A 19,248-nucleotide genomic window follows, 5' to 3' on the forward strand; every position below is an offset into this window, starting at 1 on the left:
AACACGAACATTGCTCATTCGTGATTGTTCACTATTAGCTAGTCGAGATGATCGGTTCACGTGCCGCTAGGGCTCCGTCACGTCACATGTACAAGCGCCAAACCGGTATTTATTGTTTGAATTTCGTAATAGAATTGACAGAATCTGAGAGCTGGTTTTTTATATCATCAGTATCCTGCTCTGTCGTGTCTGTCGGTCTCCGTGTCCAACGTGCTTCGCGATTTTTCTGTGCGTTAGAAAATGCGTGTCGTGAGAGCGTGTGAAAAGTGTCGGATGCGTTAGCGTTGGCAGCCCTGACAAGAAACGCACACAACATAGAAAAGGTAATGATCAAACACCCATCATGAAGATGCCCAGGAAGTGTTTAAAAGATGTGCTTTTAAAGGGGTCATATAATGCCATTTTTGTACAAGTTAATATGAATGTTTAGGGTCTAAATGAAAACATTGTAATATACTTTTATTAAAAACTCTCATTAGTATTGTAAGAAAACACTAATTTCACCTGGTCAAAAACAGCTCTGTTTTCAGCACGCCGTTTCAGTGCATGTGCCTTTAAATGATAATGAGCTTCGCTGACTCCGCCCCTCTGTTCTGCGGGCACGTGGAGTGTTGCCTTGACAACAGTTGAGGGGATATTTTGGAGAGAGAATGGCAGCGGGAGTCTCTGAGGACACATCTGTGCAACCGTATCAGTTTGAACCGGAGTCGCACCGGGAACAAGATGACGGCCCAAAGAAGTTCGACAGTTTGGGTAGAGTAGTGAGATCCGAACGCTGAGTTTACTGATGTATGGGTTAGTTTGTTGACAGATTGACGTTACAGCTAATGGTCATGAACAACTTTTTTTTGTTATTTGCAAAGATTAATATAAGTAAGCAATAAGGTACGAGAGGCTGTGCTGTATCGTGAATAAGTAACGGCTGGAGGGCGTTGTTAGGCACGACGCGAAGCGGAGTGCCTGCAACCCCTTCAGCCGTTACTTATTCACGATACAGCACTTGCCTCGAGTACCTTATTGCTTTTATAAAACGGTTGCCACACAATAAAAATATTAAAGCCGAAAAATATGTATCTATGCAACTTTCATGAAGTAAAATCACTAAAAGCCTGCCTTCCGCTGGAAAAAATAGTCCCGGAACGTGAACAGCAACAGAAGTTACATATATTATTTCGCCAATAGATGGCGGCAAAGACTGTCTTTATGAGTGAGTGAGTGAGTGAGTCTGTAGAGAAGGCTTTTGAAAGGACTCGAACTTGTGATCACGGAGAAGACAGACGCAACTGACAGATGACTAACGTTATGCACGGAAAACCCCATGACTGTTAAAAGGACAAAATATGCAGCGGACATTCAAACGCATTTTTTTATTATGAATATAGGACTGACCTGAAGGAAAATGCTACGTCTACTGTAAATGCAGGTACACTCGCTTACTCGATCTCTCACAATGCTCTGCTCTAGCTTTAAATGAACAATATCAATGAGATGAAACATCTGTTTAAGTTGCTAAGAGTGGTTGCTAGGGGTGTTGTGTAGTGATACATAGAACCGTTGGGTGAAGCGGTCATAGCCGTGTTTTATCGTGAATAAAGCACAGCTATTGACCAATCAGAATCAAGGATTGGAACTAACCGTTTTATAAAGGTTAATAACACTTTACACTCACTTCTTCTGGAGGTGCAGCAGGGACATGAATAGCTGGTACCGATTCTTTTTTCAGGAGCAGCTTCTTAGCAAAACCAGCTTTACTGAGCCTCTTTTATAAAGCAGTCCGGTGAGAAATGATTCACGCAAACATGAACGCATTGACGTTGCTCGTGGGGAATATCCCCTTCGAAAACTAAACTAAGCGGTTCGGGTTTAGGAACATTAAAATGACTGTGTTCGTTATTACACCCAAGAACAGAACACCACAATCGCTTAGACGCCATTCTGCTCCAGTGTATCAACAATGGCGGATTATGATTGACAGCTCGCTCACAAGCGAGGGCGGGTCTGTGTTGAAACGCTGCTGTCAATCAACACTCGTGGGAGGGGCTTCCGACCGTGTGACGTCACAAAATCGAACGGCTCGATTTGAGGCAGGGGAAACATAAGGAGATTAAAACAAAAACACTGGATGGATTTGTATCATTATATGATGGTTGTGTACAGGCACTGCCAACACACATTTCAGTACAATCAACTTGTAAAAGTGTATGTACCATTATATGACCCCTTTAACATGGCCTTAAATTTCGGTATGACTTCACTGACCCAACAGAAAGAGGGAGATCACTGCACAGTTTGGGTCCGACACGGTTTGTTTTTTTGTATTTGTTTTCAAAGCTCCCAGGCATTATATATTTTACCTCCTGCTTTCTCAATATCTTGGAAGTGGCTTTTTCTTTTAACAGACACGGCGCCACTTCCACCTTCGGCTTTGTCGTCTCCTGAAACGCTCCGATGCTCGAGCTCCAGGCGAACGCATCCGGTGAGATCGCTCTCGGTGAAGATCTGGTTTGTCCGTGTTCCCAAACCGAGCGGTTTTCCGCTAGCACCCGTGTTCAACGGGCTACAACCCTGACTTCCAACCCTGGGCTGTTTAACGCTAAATCGCCGTTTCCTTCGGCTACGGAAACAAGCGTGCTTCTGACACGCGGCTTGAAAGCCTCTCTTAAAGTTCTCGTTGAAGTAGCCGTAGATAATGGGATTGACGCTGGAATTGGAGAACGCTAGCCAATGAGAGATAGGGAAAACATAGCTTGTTAGAAGCTCCAGATTGACCTCGTCTGGACGAGCGTAATCAGTCAGTAGCATTAGCGTCCACAGCGGCAGCCATGATAGCATGAACAGCAAGGCAACCACTATTAGCATCTTTATCACTCGAATCTTGCGTTGAGACGCGGGACATTTCGCCTGTGAAGGAATTTCAGGCTCGGCGCTGGAAAGGACGGTTGTGCCGTACAGTTTCGCCCCGATACGGCCGTACATTAGCATGATTAGCGCGAGGGGAATCACGTATATGTGCACGAACAGGACCGTCGTGTACACCTTCCTCATCTCGGGGTCGGGCCAGGTCTCGTAGCAGGAGTACAGCGGGTACGTGCGGTTGTGGTTGTCACTGTGAACCAGGAAATGGTTTTTTTCTTCCTCGACAGTCAACATTAACGCTGAGGGAAACATAATGGTGAGCGCAAGCACCCAGATCGTCCCAATCGACACCTTCGCGACAAAGAGCGTGAGTTTGGGCTTGAACGGGTAAACGATGCAGCGAAACCTGAGTTTCAGATGAGGAGAAAACACATATGCGGCTCATTAATCTATCTTTTAAATTACTATTACAGGTTTTCTCAGTCGCTTTGGTACATTTCTCAGATCAGAATTGAAATTCTTAAAACTACCCGTTCAATCTTCACATCATCAGTCACTTGTGCACATCAAAAAAGCAGTTTCTCACTTCTTTGAACAAGTTGCAAATGCTTTGGTACATCCATGCAAATGATTACGTGCAATTCTCTGCTGTTTCCTACATTATCAGCTGCTTATGTCATGTTGATCAACATGTATTATAATGGGTCTGATGAATAGCCTCATCGCCCACAACATTAGGCATTAGTTCCTTCATTCACTCCTTCTGCTGACATGTGTGAAGTAGTGTTGCACGGTGCACCGATACTTCAAAAGTATCGCGATACTCGGAAATTAAAAACTTCACGATACCTAAATTTATTAGTATCGATACTTCTAAGAATGACCGCGTTCCAGATTTGTAAGAGAGTATTGCATGTTGGTGTGTGCAACGCACGCTTCCAGTGCCTCCCTATGGACGTCTGTGTTTTTCTCCTCATGCGCGTGTGACAGGGCGCGTAAACTGAACGAGCAGAGAGAGAGAGAGAGAGAGAGAGAGAGAGAGAGCGAGAGAGCGAGAGAGCCCCGGTCGCGCGCGCGCACTCTCTCTCTGCGTAGCCAAGCGAAAGTATAAACAAGGCTTCACCGTCTCTAAACTAAGCGCTGTCTTGCTCTCTCTCTCTCTCTCTCTCCCTCGCACATATTAATCAAATTAATTAAAAAAATGTTTTCCTGAATTACCGCTAGGAGTAAATTGTGGTAAAATACGTTGCCTTATCTTCTCTGAAAAGCGTTCCGCACATTCAGCTGACATAAACCACACTTTAAATAAACGAAAAAAACTATCCAGTCATGAAATGTTTTCTGTGATGACACAAATCTTGTGGGATGTCCTAACCGCCGGGATAATCACACAACGCGCACACGTCCGATAATGACACATCCAATTCGCGAACTAATGACTCATTTGAACCGATTCGTTTTAATGAATGGTTAAAACAACTGATCTGTCTGAATCGGTGTATAACTAATCGCTAACACTTTGTAATAAGGTTTCATAAATTACATAAAAAGTAGGCTACAGTTTGCATACTCAAGTGTAAGTTTTTAAAACAAATAACCCCCCCCCCCCGACTACTTTTTTCCACACAGTGCTATCAGGAATCGTTAAAGAATCGGATCGATAAGCAGAATTGTCAGTGGCATTGATATTGATAAAATCTTATGTTTCTTATGATAACTGAGATAATGCTGCTATATTTATTTATTTTTTTACCTTGAATGTCATTGCTCTAATTTATTTTTTATATTTTTCATATTTCATATTTTGTTCAAATGGTTAATATAGCCTATATGCTGTTCATATGTTCATTTATTAGTGTGTTATATGATTAGAATGTTGTCCCAGTTTTAAAATAAAGCACAGCAATGATATTTGAGTGTTTCTCCCTTTTCAGGAAAAGTATCGAAAAAGTATCGAAATCGCAATTCTTGACTTGGTATTGGTATCGAAACAATAATTTTGGTATCGTGACAACACTAGTGTGAAGAGTTCTTAAACTTTTTTATTGGTAAGGTTGATGGAATTAGATCTCAGATTTCATCTGTTGGCAACAATTTTATTGCTTCGGTTGACCCTACAAACCAATTAAACAGTTTTATACCTGTTTCTTTGCAGCAGCTTAATGATATAACTGCTCATATGAAGCCCACCAGGTCTCCTGGTGATGTGCTCCCTTCTTCTCTGTTTAAGAAGGTACTTGATTCAATTGGCCCAAGTATTCTGTCTATTATGAATACTAGTCTGTCATCTGGTGTTGTTCCGGTTAGTTTTAAGCATGCGGTTATTGAGCCCCTTTGAAAAAAAAGGCTTAGACCCCTTTGACATGAGTAGTTTTCGTCCGATTTCAAAATGGCCTTTTATTTCTAAGATACTGGAAAAAATTGTGAATGCACAACTTAATGCCTTTTTAATGAGAAATAACATTTTCGATAGATTCCAGTCAGGTTTTAGAGCTGGTCATAGTACAGAATCTGCTCTTCTGAGGGTCTCTAATGATATCCTACGAGGTGTTGATTCTGGAAATCGTGTTGTTTTGCTTTTGTTAGATCTTACAGCGGCATTTGATACAGTTGATCATAACATTCTCATTGATCGTCTTAGGGATCAGGTTGGTATTCAGGGCTTAGCCCTGAAATGGTTCTCTTCCTATTTGAAGGATAGGACTTTTTCAGTCAGTTTAGGGAATTACTTTTCTCCGTTGCCCCTCTTGTGTGTGGGGTTCCACAGGGCTCTATACTGGGGCCAATTTTATTTTCCCTTTATATGCTCCCTCTAGGTTCGATTTTTGAGAAATTTGGGATTCAGTATCATCTGTATGTAGCCTAGAAATCTAGACGCACCCTAGCGGCAGCAAAAATCATTTCGCTGCCAGTGTGGTCTAGCAACTCTCCATAGACGTTTTAGCTGGAAAAACCAAAAACTGGTCAGGCCAATCACATCGTGTATAGAGTTGGTGGGCGGGCTTAACACAATGACGGCAGAGTTGCGACGGTCAGAGCAAGCTCGGACATATTCGGTTTGAAGTCATTCATCCTCGGATGCGGCGCCGCGCGCGCTGTTACAAAAAAGCTGTGGCGAAACGATCAACTTGTCATTTTTGCTGCACTCGTGCGGACGCGTCGAGAATAAAGGCTTTATTTACTCCGTGTCAGCGCGCGCTCTGATCGGTAAAGGACCTCCGAATCATCTCCAGCACTCCGAAGCACCACTACTCCGCCTCCGTTTCCCTCGTAAGCTGATATTAGTATTTAAACATTCTCTATGATATTATTATTTTAATGACAAAAAATGTTTTAATGACTCTTTCTCTCTCTCACACACACACACACACACACACACACACACACACACACACACACACACACACACACACACACACACACACACTGTCTCTTTCTCTCTCACACATAGGCTAGTTATAAACTCTTTAGACTTTTAATGATTAGTGTTTTATTTTTAAAGTTAGTGGGTCGTGTAAAAAACAAAAAAAAATCCCTTATTTTGGGGATGGATTCCTGGAAATCTCCCTTATTTTCAATGTTCAATGTTGACAGCTATGGACTGGATACGGTAAAAGTTTAATATATCAACTTGCTCCGCTGACTACGTCCCCTTCTTCGTTGCTCTGATTGGTTGTAGCGCTATCCAATTGCGTGCTGAGAGAATTTGAAAGACAACCGTTTATCCCGCCCATCAGATTGAGCCCTGTCAATGATGAGTTCCCAGACCTAACATCTTGATGTAGGTCTGGCATGCCAGGCTAATCTGTATGCAGATGATTCTCAAATTTATTTACCACTGAAATATGGCCATAACTGTGCCATTCAGTCTCTTCATGCATGTTTGGCTGAAGTTAAGTGTTGGCTTGCGAATAACTTTCTCCAATTAAACGAGGATAAGACAGAGATGATTTTATTTGGAAATAAGGGGTGTGTGGATGATGACTGCCTGGGGTTGTTTCTCGGGAAAAAACTGTCTAGCGTGAGGAACCTTGGTGTCATTTTTGACTCTGAGCTTAAATTCGATCGTCAAATCAATGCTGTCGTTAAGAATAGTTTCTTCCATCTTAGATCAACATCTAAATTGAAATCTATCCTTTACTTTGACGATATGGAGAAGGTTGTTCATGCCTTTGTGTCATCTCGTTTGTATTATTGTAATGTGTTGTATCTGGGTGTGAGTCAGGTCTCTCTCTCCCGTTTGCAGCTCGTTCAGAACTCAGCTGCCAGGCTTTTAACGGGTACTAAGAAGAGAGAGCACATTACTCCGGTGTTAATTAAACTACATTGGTTACCCATACATACGATACAGAGTTCAATACAAAGCGTTGTTGTATGTTTTTAAGTCTCTGCATGGCCTAGCACCTGAGTATGTTACTGATTTAATCAGCCGCTGTCAATCCAGTAGATCTCTGCTCTAATGATCAATTTATTTGTTTTTGTTTTCTTTATGCTGCCTTTCCTTTCTGTATCGCAGTGACATGGTCTGTCAACACATTACAGTACAAACAGTAAAAGTGTAAATGTGAATCTTGTCCAGTCTCTTGCAATCAAACTCCCACACACACTAAGGTGTGTAACCTACAATTTACAATACAGTTTTTCTCAGTCGCTTTGGTACATTTCTCGAATCATCCTCGACATTTGTGAAACAGTAAGTGCATTCACATTTACGCTTTTACTGTTTGTACTGTAATCTCTTGACAGATCATGTCATTGTGATACAGAAAGGAAAGACAGCACTGCAAAGCACAAAGACAAAAAACAAAAATGTGAACATGACAGATTTAGAAAAAAAGTCTAATGGAAGTGTATAGAAATATGCTTGATACTTATTAGATAAACATGTAAGAGAACTGCCTCCTGCTGTTAAAGACAATTACCTAATTAATAATGTTATCAAGACATGGAGTATTTTGAAGAAAATATTTGGGAAGTCCAAGGCTTTTAACTTTCTTGCAATTCTGGTAGATACCCCAGATTTATCAGAAGGGGGCGCTGGTCTCAATCTCAAGTCATGGCAAGAAGCTGGTATTAGGAGAATGTATGATTTGTGGGACAAAGGTAAATTCAAGACATTTGAAGATATAAGATCTCAATATAATATACCTGCCAACAATTTCTACAAGTATCTCCAGATCAGGCATTACGTAAAATCAAAGACTGGATCTCTGGAGCTACCAACGAACTGTTACTTGCTTGAAAAAACTCTACTGGACTGTCGGAAACGTGGACGTTTTGTGTCTAGATTCTATTCTGAGTTACAGAATCTAACGGTAGACAAGCTGAAACACTTACGAACAACTTGGAATATGCTGCTTAAAGTGTCAATTGACTCTGAGTCGTGGGAGGAAATAGTAATACTGCCCTCTAGAATATCAATCTGTAATAGATACAAAGAAATGCAGTTCAATATTCTACATAATGTTTACATATCACCTTATATATACAGTAAGTACACTCCAGGTGTTTCTCCGAATTGTCCTAAATGTAACTTAGCTAAAGGCACTAGATATCACTGTCTTTGGGAGTGCAAGAACATCAAGGTATTTTGGCAGGCAGTATGCAGTGAAATCAGTTTGGTGATAGGACAGACAGCCCCACTCAGCCCACTCATGTGCCTACTGGGGCTTATACCTGACCATCTGAGAGCTCACAAAGAGACTGTTCAGTTTCTCCTGATGCTGGCTCGAAAGGCTATAATGAACAAATGGGTTGGTAGCGACGCCCCCTCTACTCAGATGTGGAAGTCTCTGATATCTGAAGTTGTAACTCTAGAAAGATTGAGGTATTGTCTCAATGGTAAATTGCACCTGTTTAAAAAATGGGAGAATATTTTAAAGTGTCTGAAGATTAAAAGGTCGTAAACACAAAATGGATATAATGTATGTACAACCATATGACGAGATGCTGTATGTAAAATGGAAATTGCTCACATGCCCATAGATATGGTTATTTATATCATTTTCTGTGCTGTGTTCTTGTTTTAGTATGTTTTGTTTGAAATAACTAAAATGTTTAATAAAAAGAATATATAAAAAAAAAAGAAATATGCTTGATTATGACAACTTGTTTAACCATTTTGCATGTAAAGACTTATGCTATGAACTAGGGCTGTCACTTTACGTTCAAAAATCGATTGCACAATCGCTCAGACCAACCAACACAAGTTTCGAAAACGAAAATAGGGAATCTGTTTTAACGGCCTTTTTTTTTTAACCAAAAATGTGTTTTAGATGGACAGATCAGTACAGGACACAGAACATGCCGGATCCTGGAAAATAACAATGTCTTTTCTGTTCACCAAATGCTTTTTAATATTCGCTTTACTTTAATACAAGTGAACAAGCGCGCCGTTATTTGTTGCGTAGTGACGTGTGTGTGTGTGTGTGTGTGTGTGTGTGTGTTCAAGTAAGCCAGAAATGCTGTATTTAATATATCATGAGGATCACGAGTTGCGTATTTGCGCTGAATCCGCGCAGATTTGTCTTACACGAACTTCCCCAGCAAAGTGAGTAAACACAGAAACGCCAGATTGGCTCGTGATTCGACAGCGTTTCCCGCCAAAGTTCATTTGTACCGCATTTGTTAATCTCAATCCCTGAATGTTGCGCTCCTGTTTGTCATTGTGCTGAAACTTCACGCCAATAAATCATCAGGAATATTGCTGACTTGTGCGTCTCAAATGCCTCTTTACGCTCGTCCTAACGCCTGTTAGGTGTCCGTGGATTTGCCTGTATTTGGTGTTGAAAATGGAAACGTCTTTAGTAGGGCTGTCACTTTTGTGAAAAAATCCTGTTTGATTTTTGAGACACAAGTGTTCATTGAATCGATTGTAAAATCAGTTTTCCATGTCTAAAGACGTTTCCATTTTCAACACCAAATACAGGCAAATGCACGGACACCTAACAGGCGTTAGGACGAGCGTAAAGAGGCGCTTGAGACGCACAAGTCAGCAATATTCCTGATGATTTATTGGCGTGAAGTTTCTGCACAATGACAAACAGGAGCGCAACATTCAGGGATTTAAATTGACACCCGCCAAATTCCGATAAAAATGAGCTTTGGCGGGTAATGCTGTCAAATCACGAGTCAATTTGGCGTGTTTCTGTGTTTGCTCACTTTGCTGGGGAAGTTCGTGTAAGACAAATCTGCGTGGATTTAGCGCAAATACGCAACTCGTGATCCTCATGATATATTAAATACAGCGTATTGCGCATAATCTGCGCATATCTGGCTCACTTGAACACACACACACACACACACACACATCACTACGCAACAAATAACTTGTTCACTTGCACTGAAGTAATAGCAAATATTAAAAAGCATTTGGTTAACAGAAAAGACATTGTTATTTTCCAGCATCCGACATGTTCTGTGTCCTGTACTGATCTGTCCAACTAAAACACATTTTTGGTTAAAAAAAAAAAAAAAAAAAAAAAAAAAAAAAAAAGGCAGTTAAAACCGATTCCCTATTTTCATTTTCGAAACTTTTGTTGGTAGGTCCGATCGATTGTGCAATCGATTTTCGAACGTAAAGTGACAGCCCTAGTCTTTAGACATGGAAAACCGATTTTACAATCGATTCAATGAACACTTGTGTCTCAAAAATCAAACAGGATTTTTTCACAAAAGTGACAGCCCTACTATGAACTAATGCCTAATGTTGTGGGCGATGAGACTATTCATCAGAGACCCATTATAATACATGTTGATCAACATGACATAAGCAACTGATAATGTAGGAAACAGCAGAGAATTGTACATAATCATTTCCATGGATGTACCAAAGCATTTGCAACTTGTTCAAAGAAATGAGAAACTGATGTTTTGATGTGCACGAGTGACTGATGATGTGAAGATTGAACGGGTAGTTTTGAGAATTTCAATTCTGATCTGAGAAATGTACCAAAGCGACTGAGAAAACCTGTAATCTATTCACCACTGCATTTCACGAGGCTACATTTCAATCAGCTTTAACAATCTGCTGATTAGCGGCAGTTATGAGCAATACCTGACACAATGCCACTGCTCTATTGTTTCCCTTCAATGGTTATTTGATTTAAATTGACTCTCAAAGTTATTAACACTTACCTGTCCACAGCGATAGCAACTAGTGTGAAGACTGAGGCACAGACGGACGTTCCCTGTACCAGGCCACTCAGCTTGCATATCGTGTTGCTGAAAGGCCAACCTGACGAAGACATAACAAGGTTGTATCTAGAAAGTTGCATTAATCCGGATACATTTGAAGAGTTTTTGCACAGAAACAACAACAAATGTTTAAATCATCTTACTGCACATATCTAAAAAATAATAAAAGTTCCCTGAGATGATGCAGAGAGACCAAATCTCTTATGCTATTCTTCTGGCACAATTTTATTAGCAAAATATCCCACTGCATACTGGTGCATATTAGGGATATGCGAGAGGATTAAAGAGGCTATATTCTGCCCTTTTACAAAGTCTTGTGTTCAGGCTCTACTAGAACAGGTTTTCCTGCTTGAATGTTGATTATTCTCCTCATATTCTCCATTGTTGCGGCTCCTCTCTTCCCAGTCTGTCAGTAACGCTCTGTTTACTTCCTGTCTCTATGAAGCCCCTCCTTCTGAAAAGCACACTGTGCTCTGATTGGTCGCCTGGAGCAGTGTGTTGTGACTGGTCGAGCGCGTCGAGTGTGTTTGGGAAAAGCTGCTGTGTGACAGGTGTACAGCAGACAAGCTAAAAAAAACAGAAATAAGTGTTTATAAGCTGTCGACCCCCAAAAAAACGAGCGTTTAAAGACACAAAGGTGGATACAGGCCAGAGTGAGACAGAGCAACGTGATATATTACTCTGAGAACTCACGTAATCGGCGACAGGATAGCTTAGCTTACAGAAATATAATATATAAAACTGACATTTGGATATTTATCTAAATATCCAACAAACAAGTATTCATTACTTCAATGAGCTCATTATATCTCTTAACCCTCTAGGCGCCACGCTCGACAAGACGCGGCACTGAATAAAACGGCCGATTTTGTCAAATTGGGTGTCAAATTTCATTCGACCTCCCCTCCACTGGATGGCAGACATGTCATACTTCATCCCCGAATCAAAAAAACGTCATGCTTCTATACAAAATGTTCGAGTTTTTGTATCGCATTGAATCAGTGAGATCAAAAGCGGAGCTGGTGTGCGAGTGAGCCATGTTATCAGAGCCTCTCCGCGATCGCGGAGACAGTATTGTGGTGGAGACTTTATCTAATGCCACTGGGTATGTTAGATGAGGTCAAAGTATTCATAGGACAGTTAGGGGGCGACGTGGAGGCAGGGTGAGGAGTCGCAATGACAATGACAGCAGTCTGAGCTGTGCACACTCGATCTGGCCGCGCTGCTCGTGTCATCTCACTCATGACCTGTGCCTTGCCGTGGCGAGTGAGCGTTTGAACTAAACAGGTCTTGTCTACTTGTGTTTGTATGTCATATGAATAATATATATGTGCCCCATACATGGAATCAGAGTGCCTACTGTATTTAGTAAAATGGAAAATCTCTACAGCAAAAGGCAACCACTACATGCATTCGGTTTGTTTCTACCATTTATTAGTAATGATTTACACAGTTTGTTTACTACTTACTATATACCTGAGCATTCAGTATTGTGCAATATAGCATACAGCAGGTGATGGACATTTTGGGGGGAAAGAAGTGCTGCATTTTATCATTAAAACATGTGACTTTTCATGAAAATTCTATAATTCAAGATTCCCGCCACCATATGACGTCATAATATGCAAATTAGATGGGAAAATGTAATCCCTACATAAACTTTGGGTCATCCTTAATATTTCTCTAATTTACAGAAAGTCTCTATCTTTTATCACTTTTAAGATATAGCCTTTTGAAATTAAGATGTCAAAATCGAACGTTTTAGGAAAAAACCTCTGGCACCTAAAGGGTTAAATTATTACATTGTTTAAATTAATACATCTTTAGCTAACCGTGACTTTGTATATGTACATTTCTGAAACACATAACTCAGACAGTCTCCTCTGATAGCAGATCACTGTACACTGTAATATGGACATTTCCTGTAAAGCTGCTTTGAAATGATGTGTGTTGTGAAAAGCGCTGTACAAATAAATGTGAATTGAATTGAATATTTGACTTAGCAGTGACTAAATGTGTCTGCACACGTCGTGTATTTCCAGAGCACACCGAGTGTCAGGATCCCAGTTTACCCATTCGCTCCAGCCATTATCCACTTTTGTGTCTTTAAACGCTTGTTTTTGGGGTCGACAGCTTATAAACACTTATTCCTGTTTTTGTTTTAGCTAGTTTGCTGTACACCTGCCACACAGCAGCTTTCAGACCAGGGTGTCTACAGATATAAACAAGTTAAATTTAAGACTTTTTAAGACCTTTTTAATGCCACCTTCAATAAAATTTAAGACCAAACCTGTGATGAAAATACACATTCTATTACATGCGTATATGTAATATTTAATGTTTAACCTAAGTAATTGAAGTAATTTAATATGAACTGCTTCAATGTATGAATCAATATGAATCAATGTAACATTTGTAATCGTGAGAAGATTCAGCAAAATAGCTCCCGTCATGTTATGTTACTTAACTATATGATATGTTATAAACAAAAAACTAAACATTTTGAGTTTTTACTGTAGTATGTTTTATCTTCTGTGAGTTTTTTTATGTGTGCTGTTATGCTCATTTGTTTTGATTTCTCACTATAAAATCTCTCACAGAGACAGGCAGCGAGTCTCAACAGCGCTACCAGAAATACATTATCAATTGCTGTTTATCAGGGACGTGCAGAGAGTTCCTCAGGGGCAGGGGCTCACATGTAAAAAGGGGCATATATATATATATATATATATATATATATATATACAGTATATATATGTGTGTATATATATATATATATATATATATATATATAATATGTACCGGCCAAAAGTTTGGACACTACTATTTTTAATGTTTTTGAAAGAAGCCTTTTATGCTCATCAAGGCTGCATTTATTTTATCTAAAATACAGAAAAAACTGTAATATTGTGAAATATTTCCACAATTTATAATATATAACTACTATTATAATATACTTATAACCTTTGATACTTTTTTCAGGATTCTGAGTTAAAAAAAAGAACAATTTATTTAAAATAGAAATATTTTGTACCAATATACACGACCGTTCAAAAGTTTGGGGTCAGTAATATTTTTTTTCTTGTAAAAAATTAAAATAAATAATGGGCTATTTTTTGATATGTGCTAAATTGATCAAAAGTGACAGTAAAGACTTTCTATTTTAATTAAATACTGTTCTTTTAAACTTTTTATTCATCAATGAATCCTGAAAAAAGTATCACAGGTTAAAAAAACAACTGTTTCTGACATTCTGAAAAATCATGTGACACTGAAGACTGGAGTTATGGCTGTTGAAAATCCAGCTTTGTATCACATAAATAAATGATATTTTTAAAGTATATTAAAATAGAAAAACATTTTAAATGGTAATAATATTTTTCTGTATTTTTGATCAAATAAATGCAGGCTTGATCACATAAGAGACTACACACAATAGGCCTGTAGGTTGCGCCTGGGTTTCATTTAACCAACTATGATAGTTTGATTAAATGGTAAACGATGCATCAATATACATAGACTAAATAAAAGTGACTTTAATGCTACTTACCAGTAATGTGACTTTTGGTGCTGGTTTTGTGCAGTGCTTTGTAGTCAATTAACATCCATTGTTTAATTCAGATCACTTAATAAATGTTAATTCGTTTGTCCATCTAATTTTCAAACGATTTATGAATGACTGGAAAATTACCGCTCCACTTCACATTGTCTAATGAAATTTTTAACTTCTTGTGCCAGATAACGATTGGTCGGTGTATTATACATTACAAACAGGCTTCAATGAATTCTGTAATATTTTTAATTGAATTGACGCACTACCTTATTATTGAAAAAAAAAAAAATGTTTTGTTCATTCCTTCCTGCCGTCGAGCAATATACTCACTGAAATAACTATATTTGGCTCGAGAACATCAGTTCCCGAGCAGACTGTGGAATACCTATGTTTACACTAGTGCATTGTCATTTTAAAACACATAACTTTTGCTACGGTTACGCCTGCCGTCCATACATTACTCCAGAGTTTTAGACCCTCGTCCGAAGCAAGACACGCAACTTGACGCAAGTGACGCAACCCATAGCAACGCGTTGCGGCAACAACGTCACCTCAGATTGACAGAAACGTAAAAATAAACGTGAATTTTCGCGCTTCGATGCTTCACTGGTTATTTGACGGACATTGGGTCCGTCACACTGGAGAAATGTTAGCGGTAATGTGACCAGAAATATTTAAGACCCATCGAATCTGAATTTAAGACATTTTAATACTTTTTAAGGCCTTTTATTAGGAAAACTTTAAGACATTTTAAGACTTTTTAAGGACCCGCGGCCACCCTGTCAGACATTGTTTTGTTCTTTGTTATAAGTCAGAATAGGGGTGGGTGATATGAGCGAAAATTCATATCACGATATTTTTCACTGTCCGGACGATATCGATATTATATTGCGATATGAGAAGAAAAAAATTGGAATCACATTTTAGTACACCTTAGTTAAATAACAGGCAAAATATGTATTTTAACCCTATTACTAGAAAAAGGTGAGGGATTTAATTGGACATAGACCTGAAAAATCTTTTTTTATTGTGCCATTGTTTTTCTCAAAAAGTGCAAACGTGCAACATGAGGTAGGCCTGAATTCACTAGTTATCTCTTTCCACTTTTTATTTTGCGGGGGTCAAATAATTCCTTCGTTAATAATTCGTAAGATGAGTAACACTGGAGTTTGGTTTATTGAATACGTTATAATCAATACATATGAAATAGTGTGATTTCAGAGAGGTTTGACACTTAGGCCTAATTGAAGACAACATTATGTTAACCGAGAAGTTTTTGTATACTGACCAAAAGAGAGAAGTAGGCTACATCCTGCTAATTCAGTGGTGAGAATTTAATTGTTGTTTTTATATATATTGTTGTCCATTTATCGAACTTCCATACCTCTTATATAGTAATTATATATTACTATGTATCAATTTACTAATGCTCGGACACACGTGGTCTCTCTCGCTGTCGATCGCGGAGTTCGCTTCGCTTTTATCCCGTCCGGCGCCTCATAAACAGACGCTGTGTGTGTGTGTGTGTGTGTGTGTGTGTGTGTGCGAGAGGCGCGTGTGTGACAAGACGGAGTGACACACTGTCACAGTGACAGAGAACGAATACACTGCGTGTTTTAAATAGCGTAAAAATTATAATAATAATAACGAAACGCATTATGTGGCGGCCGGTGTTGATTCTGTGGCGCACCGCCATGAATTAGTCTGTGTGTGGTGGGAAACACTGGACTCTTACCATGCTCTCAGTGTTTGATTATGCCTGTGCATCACGCGAGTTGGACACAAGAGGAAAAGGTTAAGTTCAGCCTCGTTTTCGTATCGTCATTAGTAGTGTTATTTTAACGTTGTAAAGAGTACCAAATTGAACAAAACAATATAACTACAAAATTTGAATTTATGAATATCTAACGGTATTCTCGGTATCGCAAAATCCATATCATGGTACAACATAATACCGGTAGTCACGTTCATACCGGTATAGCGCCCACCCCTAAGTCAGAAATGACCAGGATGCAGCTTCACACAATACAGAGTCAACGGAGGCGGTCGGTTCGTTCCCCGGTGTGGCTTTCAGATCATGACGCGTGTCGCTCTGTTTCTATAGAGAATAACTCCCGCTGGAGGGACTTTTATATTTTCACATTATGCGAATATTGTTTACATTTCAGACATTTTACAATCTCCACGTTAATCTGTCACCTGTGATGAGGTTGTCCACTAACGTGGTGGGAATGCAGAAGATCCCGATCAGTAGGTCGCTGACGGCCAGATTCAGGATGAAGATGTTAGTCACGGTTCTCATGCGCCGGGTCCTCAGGACTATCGCACAGACCAGACCGTTTCCCATCAGGCACAGCAGGAAGATGAAGAGATACGCCAGCGTGAACAGCGTGGCCGTCGGCAGGGAATGCTGGTAATAAGGAGACAAGATGAAGCCCTCGGCTGTGCTGGAGTTGGTGCTGTTGGTCAGGTTCGGGCAGGAGACGAGATCCGAGAGGATGCAGACGGAGCCGGCATCCCATAATCCCTCCATGGATGCACAGAAATCCTGGGAAAACACACACATGAAATTCCTTCTGATGCTAGTGACATTCAGCAGTAAAACACAGTGAAAACTTAGAAACCCAGTTAACTTTACTGATTGAGCAGCTTTTAGCACTTGTTTCCAACAATAACTTAATAAAACAATGAATAAACTATACGTCCACCACATAAGAAAAAATCATGCTTTGGTAAATCATAATTTTGACATAAATCAACATTATGACATACTAGGTCAAAATTATGACGAAAAAGTCGAAATAATGACATTAAAAAAAATCATAATTACGATTTTTGTCATAATTTTGACTTTTAATGTCTTGTATATTTTGACTTGTACGAGATCAAGAACAGACAATTATTGATATCAAAAATAAAGGTTTTAACTAGTAAGAATTGTATTTCTGATATGTGAAATCAGAATTTTAACTAAAAAGAAATAAATTCTTGATATCAACAATCGAATTTGAATAACAGCCTATGGTCACATTTAATTAGTGGAAATACAATTACGGATATCAAGAAGTATAGTTTTTCCAAGGTGAAATTCAATTCTTTGTGTCAAGAATTTGTATTTCTGACGTCATTGTAGATATCAAGAATTAACATTTTTACTAGCGGAAATTTTATTCCTGACATCAAAAAATGCTATTGTTACAAGTAAAAATCTAATTTCTGATATCAAAAATTATGTTGAATATTGAATTGTTGATATCAATAATAGAATAAGAGTCAAAACGGCTTGCCATAAGGACACACAGCTCTACTCTATGACTATATCTCAGCAAGTATAAGGTTTTGAATCAAAAGTCCAATTATGTTTCTTTTCTCTAGCTGGTTTCAAACAACTAATTTAAAACTGTCTTACATTAGAGTGATTTTTGTGAATTCTGGCCTCCAAACTAAATATGAAGCTTTTGGGCATCAGGTAAACAATCAAATCAAGCTTTTATATTGCTCAAAATTGTATTAATTGTATAATTGGGGCAAGTTGTCACAAGTGTTCATGTCATAATTTGTCATTGTACAATTTATGTTGGCCAAAACAATGGTTTGATACTTTTCAAAGTACATGTTCCCAATTTTACTGTTTCATGAATTGCTTTACTGTAAGATTTGCTGAGAAAAAAAAGGGGAAAAAAACATAATTGTTGTGACAACATGCCCCAAAATCTCTTAACGAATGTCAATATTTAGTTTTTTTCCAGGGCAACAACCGTGGAAATAGCTTTTAGATAGCTGTATCTACAGAAATGTTAGTACATAATATGTAAAACTCACTCAGAAATAACGTTAACGTTATTCACTAGAGAAAAAATGTGACAACTTGCCCCAAAGCGCAAATCTCTCATATTTTAGTTCGGATAAGAATATATTCATGTCTAGGACATGTTAATATCTTTATATCAAAACAATTTTCCACATTATTCAGCCGTGAAGATCGCTTTATCCCGCGCATGATGACAAAAAAGCGCGATGAAGCTGCAGTGATTCTGAATGAGAGAACTTCACCTCAGGTGCAGGAACTGATCAAAGTAGCTTAAATACTTGATAACATTTTTGTTTTAACGGTTGATGCGAGTCACAAAGTCTTACCTTTCTGTCCTACAGCTCAACGGGTGAAATAAAGCCAGTAGTGGAATAATATGAGGATAAAAAGAGCTCGATTATAATGGCGTGTCTCTGATAGCGTCTCTTCAGCTCACACCTGTCACGCGCTTCTGCTGCCCGATTCACGAGCCGGTACTTTTCAATGATTCGTGTGAACCGAGTTACAAACCGTGTGTAAATACAGGGGCGTAATTTGTGGGGGGGATGGGGGGGATATAACCCCCCCCCCCCCCCATATTTAAATCTATGCATTACAACCCCCCCATTATTTATACCATGATCACAATATCAGGAGGCATAACGTTACCCAAACTTCAACCCCCCCAATGTTCAAACCAAATCTACGCCCTTGTGTAAATACTTGACCATAACTAAGGCATAATTTGTTTGGGGTAAATTAATAAAGAGGTAAGTTACATACAATTAAACTCTCAATTATGTAACTTGAAACAAAACAAAAAGGGAAACTTCTGAGTGATGACCTAACGAAT

At 39.1% G+C, this 19,248-nt stretch overlaps 1 protein-coding gene across 1 annotated transcript; it reads right to left on the reverse strand.

Annotated features, from left to right (window-relative positions):
* Positions 1-2,288: 2,288 nt before the first annotated feature.
* npffr1l3 (neuropeptide FF receptor 1 like 3) lies at positions 2,289-18,831 on the reverse strand. Its single transcript, XM_056240754.1, has 4 exons — positions 18,743-18,831; positions 16,805-17,153; positions 10,993-11,092; positions 2,289-3,262 (listed from the first exon to the last, which is right to left on the reverse strand). Exons 2-4 carry the CDS (start codon positions 17,136-17,138, stop codon positions 2,326-2,328), a joined length of 1,371 nt encoding a protein of 456 aa, XP_056096729.1. The 5' UTR covers positions 17,139-17,153; positions 18,743-18,831; the 3' UTR covers positions 2,289-2,325.
* Between the last annotated feature and the right edge of the window lie 417 nt (positions 18,832-19,248).

The sequence above is a fragment of the Rhinichthys klamathensis genome, unplaced genomic scaffold (genome assembly GCF_029890125.1).
Source record: "Rhinichthys klamathensis goyatoka isolate OS25496 unplaced genomic scaffold, OSU_Roscu_1.1 h1tg000611l_1, whole genome shotgun sequence".
Classification (NCBI taxonomy): Eukaryota; Metazoa; Chordata; class Actinopteri; order Cypriniformes; family Leuciscidae; genus Rhinichthys; species Rhinichthys klamathensis.